The sequence below is a fragment of the Antrostomus carolinensis genome, unplaced genomic scaffold, assembly GCF_000700745.2.
Source record: "Antrostomus carolinensis isolate BGI_N321 unplaced genomic scaffold, ASM70074v2 scaffold43770, whole genome shotgun sequence".
In the NCBI taxonomy this organism is placed as follows: domain Eukaryota; kingdom Metazoa; phylum Chordata; class Aves; order Caprimulgiformes; family Caprimulgidae; genus Antrostomus; species Antrostomus carolinensis.
The window spans coordinates 6,677-18,439 of NW_010291435.1; the positions used below are offsets into that span (position 1 = coordinate 6,677).

Genomic DNA, 11,763 nt, shown 5'->3' on the forward strand with positions numbered 1-11,763 from the left:
AATGACTCCAAGCTAGGACATATCATTTTTGCAATAGAACTTTGGCACAACTACAATAAGAGTATTATGGTTTCTTTTGTGAAGTAAATTAACTGAAAGACAAATTGGCAGATAAATAGAACAGAGTGACTGAGTGAAAAGACTAATTAAACTTCAAAGTTAATAGACACGCCCTCTCAAACACACAGACAGAATATCTAAAAGTGTTTCAATATCATTTAGAAAGAAAAAAAAAAAACCTTTTCCATTTTACATGTTAAGATATGTTTAATAATCCAAACTGGATTAGAAAAGAAAAACAGCTCCCTAAAAATGAAGTGCATACACATGAAGAAACGCACTGAAAACTGAGAACTCACACTAGGTGAACAAGTCAGACTTCTGGCAGCAGCTGTGTCACAGGAGGGATATAAAGGTGTAATTCTCCATTTATACATTTGTACTGGCAGATGCCTTGGACGTGAATCTGTATATACTGTAAGGGACCACCTGATTAAGCTGGGAGAGGAGGCAGTACCTTAAATGTAAGTATGAAGCACAGTGCTGACAACACAGATGCATCCAAAATAGGACTATTCTTTGCTTGCAAACATATTGTAGTATAGAACATTGTTATGCAGCATATCAGGTAGTAAAAACTGTAGTGTATTTTCTTAAACATTCCTAAGTGTGGTGACAGCTTCTGAACTCTATAGAACAGCTGTTTCCAGAAGTAAATTATGGCTTTTAACTGCAAAAAGCTGTTGAGCATGCATCGATTTCTGTAACCCAGTGCATTCTAGAATTTTAAGCTTCTGAAAGAAGAGATGTTCTGTATCTTGTAGATTTATTTTTTTTCCCATAGTAGGTCTTCATATTCCATACTGATCTAGGGAAACGTAGAATGATACAATTGAAAATAAAATTTTTTGTTCTTATTCAGAAAAAACTCAATATACAATAGAAGAAAGCATTAGATGGTATCAATTTAAAGTTTAAGTTATATCCCAATTGCACATACATATTGCATCCATTTAAAAAGAATCTGAATTAGTCGGTGTCTGTGTTCCAGATGAGACTTCAACAATACACAAAACCACACACCTGCATTGTTTTCACTTAGGTTCTCCAAAGCAGACAGAAAAATCAAAACTATACGCTGGAACTGCTCATGTAAAATATATCATCAACAATTCTACACAACTGAAAGCTGCAACAACTAAAGCACAGGATGAATATTCAGTATGAAAACAGAAATTTTTAAATGAAACTCAAATTAATCCTATTCACTTCTTCATGCACTTCTTCAGAATTCTGTTCCAAGTCAGCATTTGACATGAGTTTACAGTAATAAAATAAAATAATAATAAAAAAAAGACAATAAGCTTCAAATGACAGTCTAACAAGGAATGAATTATTTTAGACTTTCCACAATATCTACCTATTTGAAAACAGTTTAAAATTGAGGTGGTTTAAATATAGGAAATACCTCCGCTGACTTCTAGCCATTCTAGGAGAAGAACACTCCTTTACAGAGTAACAATTAACATTTAATATTTAAAGCTTTGTCCTCTGTAACATTTATTTTACCGTTATATGCCCACTATGTCACATATCGTGTACTTTATGCATCCGTTACATAAAGGAAACATTTTAATATGTTTTCAATGAGTATTAAGAACAAATTACAACTCAGGTATAACTAAACCGATCACTTTTATGTTGCTCACTTAAATTTAGTTTTTAATTACTTGTACAAATAAGTTTAAAATTCTGCAATCAAAAAAAAAAATCAGATGTCTTAAACAGTATGCTTAGGCTACATTCTGCCATTGTTACCTAGCTGCCTCATTCATATAGTCCCACCAGTGGACGATTAATACTAACAAGATTATAATTTCTTGTACATGTGTATTATTTAATCTTCATCCTATGTATAAATTTGCAACACAGTAGTAACACTGCAGGTATAGAAGTAATGCTTCCTATCAGGCATATGAAAAAATTAACACTCTACCACAGTTGATGCTGGTGTATTTATATAGAAGGCTTCTCACATATCATTTCAGTCTACGGGAGGTAGATGTTTGTCTATGAACTGTTTTACATCCATCATCTCCTGTTTAAAGATAAAAGTATGTATTAGTTCCCCACATACTCAGCTACCCTAAATCATGTTCCAACATTTCGGTTATAATGAGCAGCTGGGCTACAAATATTGAGTAATTAGTTACTTGATAAAATCATACCACTTTGCATACAACAAGTCAAGGCTGATAACTCTTCAAGGCACTATGCACTCAGAAGAGGCTAAAATACAAGAAAAAGAGCAAAGTACTTTATTTCTCTCTCCATGAAGTTGAGCTGGCAAGCTACCTGTTAACCATCAAGTAACTGGAACAGCACCAGGCTGAGCATGGATAGATTTGAATGTATTTAAGGCCGTAGCTTTGTGTATACTTCAAACTTTTGCAAGTTAGCAGGAGTGTGAAAATCCAGCAGCTCCTCCTACCAACCATTCAGTTTCACCTTCATGATGCTTCCTTCCTTAAGGAAAAGCAGTACAGCGAACTAGACTGGGAAACCAATCCATGTTAATTTTTTTTTTTTAAGAGCACATTATTAATATATTTGTGTGACAAGTCAATGCTATTACTGCCAAAACACAACTGTGTAAATGTCCCAAAGAGGCTGTCCAAGAGTACAGTTCCCACAAGATGCAGCAATCCAAATTAACAAAGTTACTGCTGCTGACAAATGGCAGACTTGTTCCTTGCTTTCTCTTCTGTTTCTTGCTCCTAACATTTACTTGTGTGCGTTCTAATGCTTCAACTCACTACAGCTGCAAAAAACGAAGCCAGTAGCTTTTGTCATTTTAGCAAGTTCAAATGGTTCAAAGAAGTTTTTGATGAGCTCCAGAGCTGGTGCAAGAAGGAAGAGATGGCCACAAGGTCATGAGCAGAGGGAACTAGTCCACCCCGTTCTGGCAGCAACATGCCATTACATCAGCGCAGCTGCCTGCTGAGCCAGAACCATAAATACATGTTCTGAAGATGCTTCTCCTGTAGCGTCAACCCTCGATCCCCATTCCTTTGATATTTTCATCCATAGAACTAACAAGATTCTCCTCTTCAAAATACCAAGTTGGATTTATGCTGTGAGAATCTGCCTCCCAATTCAGAGGATTTTTTTTAGAAAGCAAATAATAAAAATTAGGGGGGAGAGAGAGTATTTTACAGACCAACTAGCCTCGTCCCAGAAATACAATCTTATAAGGAAGTTCCCATCAGTCATATAAACTTTTGCCTTGAGTGCTTTTTCAGCCAGACACTCAGTTACTCACTAAAATAAGTCATTACCATCAAGTACTTGTTATTAAAAATAAAACAAACAAACAAAAATAAAACACCAACCCAAAACCCCCCACCCAATACATATTTGTTTTGAGGGAAAAAAAAAATAACCATATGCAGCTAAAACACTGTATATTAAGAAAATTACCTCAATACATGAGCTATGCATCATGCCAGAGTAAGTCCTGAAGGTTACATTGGCTGGATTTATCATACTCTTTAGCTTCTCAACAGTGAGAGAACCGAACATTAAAGGAACCAATGGGTCACAGTCCCCATGGCACTGAAGAACAGCAATCTCCTTGTTGACACCACTGATAGGGCCCTGTTAGGGATGGAATTAAGAAGGGAGAAGAGAAGAAAGAGACAGTAAGAGGAGGTAAAGCTAACGTCTTTGAGACAAAATAACCCCATGGCACTACGCCCTGTGACATGACAAGTCAATTTCTGAAGGAAAAAAACCACAGTGTATAGTCTGCATGTTCAGTATGAAGTAAGCTCTGTGCCTGACAACACATAAGTTAAAAAACCTGCAAATAAAATTCTGGCACTAATTTCAGAACAGAACAACATGATTTCCAGCCAAGTAAAAAACCCGATACTCTGTTTAAATACGTAGTCGCTAATAAGATAATGCCTTGCAGATGGAACAAATGGCAAATAGAAAACTCACCTTCAAGGAAAACTTGCTGTACTCTTTAAGCTTCCTAGGAATGACATTTTAAGCAGAGATAGCTACTGAGTAATTCCTCATTTTCCCTACTTGCCGCACTCTCAAACTCCAGAGCTTTGTTTTAAAAACTTTTGAGTTATCAAACAACTGTCAATATTCAGTAACAATGATGGCCACTAATTCCTCAACAAGATACAATCTTCAGATTTACTCATTCCCCAAGTGCAGTTTAGCTTAGGAAAGAAACATAAATACCTGAGGAAAAGAAGCCCGTAGAGGAAGCCAACAGCTGAGGGCTACGACACCTGCTAATTTTTGTTGTGTTGTAAGAGCTGTATACAATGATAAAGCACCACCCTAAGATAAAGAGATGTAAGTATTAGAATGGTGATGGCAGTGTTCCTTTTAATGCTTGTTTCAAGATCTCTGGTTTCTCCTTTAAGAGTCTTTTCCTACTCCAATCTATTCTTCCTTAGAACCAACACTAAAGCCAGTATTCCTGTACAACATTTATTTTGTTTTTCCCCCCCTCCGAGTCCATGTGATCAATTCAGAAATAAATCAGCAAATTCACTGTAACTAACAGCTGGGGCAGGGGGGAACCCACCACGAAATGAAGCACTGTCACTCACAACAGTTATTATGATTACTTTAATATTTTAATTTACTTGCATGCAGAATGGGGAGTTGGGGTATAGAACAATTAATCTATTAACCCACCTACCATGGATGTCTTACAAGTATGAAGGGAAGAATTTCCCAAATAAATCCAAACTATTTATCTACCAGATTAAAGTTAAATTAAAAATACTAGCGAGTTTTTCAAGCAAAGCTACCGAAGTTATGTACATAAAGACTTTAAATAGGCTATTAATTTTAGTACCTTTTTTCCAGTGAATAGCAATTATTTGCATAAAACTAAAAAACTCCACTTGTTAAGGCAAAGGAAAGTTGGCATCTTAAAATTTTAGAAGCACTTAACATCAGCTCTTTTCAACTCAAGTGTCTGGATTTCCCACATTAGGAAAGCTAGGTTACTTCCCTAGAATCATAGAATCTCCTGGTTGGAAAAGACCTCTGAGATCATCAAGTCCAACCATACCTGTCCACTACTAAACCATATCTCTGAGCACCCCATCTGGCCATCTTTTAAACACCTCCAGGGATGGGGACTCAACCACCTCCCTAGGCAGCCCATTCCAGTTCCTGATAACCCTTTCAGGCAAGAAGTAACAGTTCTTCAGTTCACAGTTCTTTCCAACCATACCTTACCTGAGAAAAGCCTCCCAGAATAATTCTATTAGAAGGGATTCCATTTTTTACTTCTTGATCTATCAGTGCTTTAACTGCAACATAAATAAAGGCCAGTAGTTAAAAACCACTCCGTTCTGTAGAAAGTCTAGAAGAGGAAAGAGACCTTCTCCCTGATGTCAACAGAAAGTGAGTGAAAGGAAAATCTAGGCTGCTATACATTAAAAAGTATCAAAAGACCTGGAGTGTGGTCAGGAATTCCATCACTGTACCATTTCCAAAGAGAAAATACACGCAACTAAGACTTGCAAAAGCCCCAGAGTATCCTCTTCTAACTATCCAGCACCACAAGTGGATGCTCATACCTGCTGTGCTACCAGAATTTCTTGAGGGGATTAAAAAAAAATAAAATAAAAATAAAATAAAAAGTACTCTGGTTCCCATGTACATTTCCTATTTGAGAGTATGAAGTGTTTGTACTGGTAAATTCGTCTACCTACTTATGAAGTTTAAAAAAACAAAACCACAAAACAAACTATGCACTTAGCTAAACTTTGATCAACAATAACACAATATATACATATTACTTTCCCCAACAATTTTGTCTTTGGAAAATCTGTTTCAGACTAATAATTCATTTTTAAGAATACACAGAAGTACTTTTAATCCATACAAAGTATTCCTAAGCATACCATTCTCTGCTGCCTGCTTGATCCCAACTTCATCCTCCTGTGAATCTGGAGAAAGCCCAATGATATCAAACCTTACAAAAACATCAACAAGAGAATTACTCATTAGAGCATCCGTTCCACTTCCTTAAAACACAAATAATAAAATTGGGATGTTTTTCAGATACAAATGTTAGCTGACATATTAGTTACTACCAACTACTCACAGTTTACAAAAAAGAGTGGACAATCTGTAAATGTGGCTAAAAGGCCTAGTTAACTAAGACCTAGTTAACTAAGCTTTTCTGAGTTTTTCTATCTTCTGCAATTGACTGCAGATTAAGCAGCTCAGTTTTGATATTTGCTCCAAAAGTATCAGCAGGAATCAGTTGCATGTACAAAATTAAAATACTTTTTGAATAAATATAAGAAAAACAAACACAAGTTACTTGAGGAAAAAAAAACCTGAAGAGGACTGGTTTAAGACCATTGAAATCTACTATATTTTTATAGCTTTCTATTCAGAATGGATGTTCTAAAGAATAGTTTCTAGATATTGTACTGACCACCAAATATTACTCACTAGTAGCAATAATATTTCCACTGCACATCTCTACTACTACTGTCTATGAATTAACACACAATACAGACTACACTTGTAAAATAAAGTGGGAGTTTAAGACATTCAGATTAGTCCTGAGGAATAACCATTACTACAAATACACAAGGAATTAAGAGTGTACTTGTGAAAGACCTTTTAGAAGAAGAGAACTAAAGCAAAAAGCTTTTTATACTTACATCTGATTAGAACAAGCCATTCAGGTTATGTGTTTTAAGAACAATATGTTCAAACCCCTAGATAACTTTTGATTAGAATAATCTGCAATTGAACAAACACTTACCATGATGGCATAGCCATGTTCATGTTCAAAGAAACTGGCATAACTGGCCTAGAAATGAGAATGAACAACACTGACATAAGATATCCACTGAAATTTAATAATGCAGATGCAGTTATGTCATGAAATTACATAACCCTAATTCCATCTCACTTTTAAATCATAATTAACATTAGCTACCTTGTAGCATCTCTTCAAGAAATCTCTCTTGAAACCTGCCAGCCCAAATACTTTTAATATTCAGAGACGAATTACCACTCTCTATGGAGAACAAGCAAAACGTTAATGGGCTGCTTTATATGAATAAATGTGTGTGTGCATATATAGCATATAAATGAGATATATAGATAGATAGATAATGCATACATGAACCTCATTTCTAAGTACTTCTAAGTAACAGTTATTCATCACAGTTCCATACACATGCTCAGTGGATGAAGGCACCTTACGCAGCAGCATCAGCAAACCTAATGAAGCAGCCAAATGCAGCACAGTGGCAGATACAAGCCTGGCCACACATGCTTCTCCCAACAGCAGAATCTGCTTAAGCAGTGCCTGCCCTCGTTGCAGGACTCATTCCCACCCGTGTGCTGCTGTACGGCACCTCTTCAGACACACCAAGACAACTCCAATGGACAATACCATGGATCAAATCTGGCTACAGTTTTAATCTCCTGAAACTGAGGAACCTAAATTCTGCAGGAAAAGACTGATAGAAGACAAAGGGCAAGAAAAAAGAACAGCAGACACTGCTAAGCTCTTTTTGAATGGTTCAGCAAAGCATGGCCACATGGTAAAATAAATAAATAGATAAATCACAGCCCAGTAATACACCAAAACATTGCTTACTTATCTCCCTACCATCCCTGCTCCACGCCTCCCAAGACTGCTGGAGCAAAAGACAATCTGAATTTTGTGTTAAAACAGATTAAGATTATACTTAATTAGTTTTTTTTGTCATTAAGTAAATACTAGATAGATCTTAATGCTTTATTTACTGACTCCTGACCCTGCTCAGAGGTATTTAACTTCTCAAATTGCACAAAGACAGCTCAAATTGCATTATTTGCTGAAAGTAAAGACATCCTGTGAATCTTTGAAACTTGCTGTAGGTAACAGGGAAATTTCATCTACTATACATGCACCTGGGTTTAAGAAGTGCATGTATCTAATACAAGGTAAATGGTCAGTAAAATACAAAAAATTACTCCTTGTTAAGATTGTCTTAACAAATTACTGTTGGGGAGGAAAAAAAAAGCAACAAACAACTCAATCCAGTGAAAACAAAGCCAAAACAATCTTTGGCTTTGCACATAAAACTTTCTAAATACATTTTCAGTCTGAATTAGTAACAAAAGCAAAATATGAATAAAAATGCAGTTTTGCCATAAAGTAAATCACACAGCAGTTCCTAAAAATAAAAACATATTTAATAGCATTAACATTATTTTAGTTATTTTTTATAAAAAAACAAAATACAGAGACATCCAAATCCCATTTGACTTCATCATCTGTGCAAGTGTCTTAACAAGTAACTCTTCAGAAAAACGTAAACCAAGAAAAGTTACAAACTTACGCATGGGGGCAAATGTATTTTACATGGGGGCTTTTGATACCTGCGAGCGCTTCTGACCATCCATGCCTGTCAACAAAAATATATATTAAATGACATTTACATTTTGGCTTAGCTCTTATTTCTGTGTTGGGACAACAGCACAGGGCAAGTATGAAATATGCTGAATTAGATCGATATAAACACATTTCTATAAAACTTTCACATCAACTGTAGTACGCTATGAATATAGTACTAAAAGGGTTTGTTCTGCCTCTGAGTATTTGTTGCATATATACAGGCAGGGGACACTTTATCTAATTTGACTATCATAGTTGTGGCACAGCTGCAGAAATACCACTTTGGATCTCAGCAAAGCCTGCTCCGTATCTGTCTGGGTTTATTAACTTGGGTGCTTCAACACAGGAACACAGGTATCCTGCTTCCAGACAGCTCTAGCCCAGACGGTGCTTTGCTGCTCCTGTAGAGTTCAGGCAGCTTTTTTCACAGCCAACTCTGCTCTTTCTTGATGTGGGAGAGCAGCGAAATGACATCTGAGATAACTCCACACGGAGCCAACCTAATCAATCAGACCTATAAACTCTGGCTCAGCTCAAATGCTCTCAGATTCAGGCAGCCCTGAACAACACTCCACATTGCAGGCAGTTTTTTAATCTCAAGCACGTGCTGTATGAATGCACAGAACAATGCGAGATCTGCACAGCAGATGAGTTACCAAGTTTCCTACATATCAGAAAACTGGTAAACATAATTTAAATAAAGAGCTCTGAAAGACTTACTCCAGGGATCATGAACCAAGCTGGACTAAAATGTGACCCTGTGCAGAACCAATGCCTGTGCCTACAGCTGGCTTTCCAGAACACTCAACAGTACCTGTATTTCCTGATTTTTCTCATTATTCAGTGTTCCTAACTCACTCACTAAACTAGACACTGGAAAGTTGATTCTAAGCAGAAAACACCTGTAACAAATTCATCAGTGACACAGCTGAACTAACAGACCAACAGCAGACAAGCCACCAAAGCATGTTTGGTTTAGTTTTAATCTTAATATATTCCTGAAAAGTTAATGTATGCTAACCTGAAGTTAAAGACATTTCAAACACATAGACAGCACAGACATTTGAAACACTGGCTGTATATCTCAGACTACTTCTGACTGATACTTTTGCATATACTATTAACAAATTGTGGGTAATATTACTTGCATAATATTTGCAGTATCACAGAAGGCCAAATAAGAATCTAAAGGAGAAATATAACTGAGAAAAACTAGTTAGTTAAGAATTTGGGAAACTTTTTTTTAGCCAACTATAAAGACTAATTTGACAAATTTGGAAAGCAACATAGTACACACATTTATGCAAACTCCTTAGAACAATCCTCTACGTAGTACCTTTTGTTCAGATTTTGACAAGTATGTACCAATCTTTAAGTGCCATTTATATAGGAGCTAAGAAAGAAAAAGAACATAACCTCTGTTAGACACTCCTCAGAGTAAGAAAAATACAGTTGGTAAGATGAAGTGCGCAATTTAAAAATTCACGTGAAGTAGAACAGGTCAGTTTAAACTGTGGGGAAACTATAAAATCATTAATTAGTCCTCTTCAGACAATTCTTTTTTGGGTCACTACTATAACTTTTTTGGAAAAAAAAAATGGCAGTATGTCAAAAGCAGCTTTAGCTACTCTGATCTGCAGTGGACTAGAGGAACAAATACAGCTAAATCACTGTATTTCCACAGAGGTGTTGGACTGGTTAATGCATACATTCCAGTATGCTCAGTGCATTCGCAAGCTTGAGACTGTGCATTAACTTCGTCACCAAAAAGGAAATGCCACATTTGTATAAGGAATACAATTTATGTTAAAGAGTAAATCCCTGTGTTTTTTCCCCTTGCCAAAAACAACATCAACCCAATTTCCAAGGACTCAAATTCCAAAGACCCAAAAGATTCTGCAATCATTTGGTGAACATTTGGTGCTAAGATGCAGGAAGCACAGCTGCCTCGGCTGCGTACTACCAGCAGAAAGGAAGAGGGATAATGCAAACAAGATGGTGTGTCAGCATAACGAGAGCAAACATCTCCACTTGCAGAATACTGACAAGTGCGTGGACTTCACCCTTCTTAACTTATTAAATGTCCAGATTACACAAGTTCCAATTTTGACAGCTGACTGTTTTTTTTGTTTAGTTCTTCAAAAAACATTTATGTCTTAAACACTGCAAGTTTCAACCCAGAGGCGACATTCAAGTTCCAGGTAACAAAAATGGAGTTCTTCAAAAAAGACTGTGTAATTTTGCCCATAAAGGAGCACGAGAGACAAAGCATTCATGCTACTTATTTTGAATAACTAAGTGCCAATTCCTTTAAAGTCTTCTACCAAAAAAAGGTTTCAGCATAGTCCTAACTTGTTAATTCAATGGCTTTAATGAATGCAGGCTTCTACCTCAGCACACACAAGCTTCAAATGGAAATATGAACGCCTAGAACGCCTCCCAGAAATTCCCTACTCTTTCCATTTCTACTCAGATGTGGAAATAACAGGAACAAGGCAAACAGGGTATTTCACTGATTGTTTGGGGTTTGGTTTGGTTTTTTGTTGGGGTTTTTTTTTTTGGAGTCTGAAGACCGTATTTCTGACAGAAAAATCTGTAGACATGAGGTGATTACTAAGGAGTCTGGTTAGATAAATCAAGTAAGCCTGGATTTTAATGTAAGAGTGACATACTGAAGATGTAGCCGTAACCTAACTGTACCTACTAGCAAACCAGCAATCCACAAGTCTGGAAGAAAAGAGAACTCTAAATATGGAAACACACGTGAATAACCAGGACCCCACTCTAAGGAAAGTGTAAGATCAGAAATGCACAGACTTCTTTTTCCACCAAGTCTGACTGAAGAACAAAAGAGACATCACATTCAGATCAAATTAGGTAAGTGATTGAAAAGAGAGAAGTAGCTTCTGAGGACCTATGCTGGGAAATTTTAAATAAATAGTTGTCACCATAATTCCAGCATACATGAAGTTTCATCTGTTGCCAGCCACTGCAGTCAATTAAGGGCAAAACAGGAAGCTTAAGTAACTTTTAATTGCTCACGTCTTTAAAACATGCAGCCTTATGTATGAGACTACGACAATTAGGTACGCAATAGATCAGAATACGCACCCGGTATCTCCCAATCCATGAAGAAAAATGACCTAAAAGAAGAAAAAAAAAGTGGTATGGGGTCACTGAACTGCAAACGCACCTCACCCGCGTCCTGCAGGCGCCCACGCGAGACCACGCTCAGCTCGGAGCACGACACGACTTTCTCAAAAGAAAACTCCGCTCGGTTCGCTTCCCACCGCCGCTCTCCCCTCCCG

The 11,763-nt window shown here is 36.8% G+C and overlaps 1 protein-coding gene across 2 annotated transcripts; it reads right to left on the reverse strand.

The window, feature by feature from the left end:
• Positions 1 to 1,732: 1,732 nt before the first annotated feature.
• LYPLA1 (lysophospholipase 1) lies at positions 1,733 to 11,592 on the reverse strand. Of its 2 annotated transcripts, none has more exons than XM_010176260.1 (8): positions 11,567 to 11,592; positions 8,400 to 8,465; positions 6,827 to 6,874; positions 5,949 to 6,019; positions 5,278 to 5,351; positions 4,261 to 4,362; positions 3,481 to 3,657; positions 1,733 to 2,098 (listed from the first exon to the last, which is right to left on the reverse strand). In XM_010176260.1, the coding sequence occupies exons 3-8, from the start codon at positions 6,865 to 6,867 to the stop codon at positions 2,045 to 2,047; spliced, it is 519 nt and encodes a 172-aa protein (XP_010174562.1). In that variant the 5' UTR covers positions 6,868 to 6,874; positions 8,400 to 8,465; positions 11,567 to 11,592; the 3' UTR covers positions 1,733 to 2,044. The 2 variants fall into 2 exon arrangements, with proteins under 2 accessions (XP_010174562.1, XP_010174570.1); XM_010176268.1 differs by having other exon boundaries at positions 2,045 to 2,098; positions 3,481 to 3,646; positions 4,253 to 4,362.
• Between the last annotated feature and the right edge of the window lie 171 nt (positions 11,593 to 11,763).

Coding starts and splice junctions, on each gene's coding strand:
- LYPLA1 (XM_010176260.1), bottom strand. CDS start 6,867: ATGCCAGTTTCTTTGAACATGAACATGGCTATGCCATCATG. Junction 3,658..4,260: donor TACGGGCTTCTTTTCCTCAG/GTATTTATGTTT, acceptor CATCCCTAACAG/GGCCCTATCAGTGGTGTCAA. Junction 2,099..3,480: donor TGCATAGCTCATGTATTGAG/GTAATTTTCTTA, acceptor ATCTTTAAACAG/GAGATGATGGATGTAAAACA.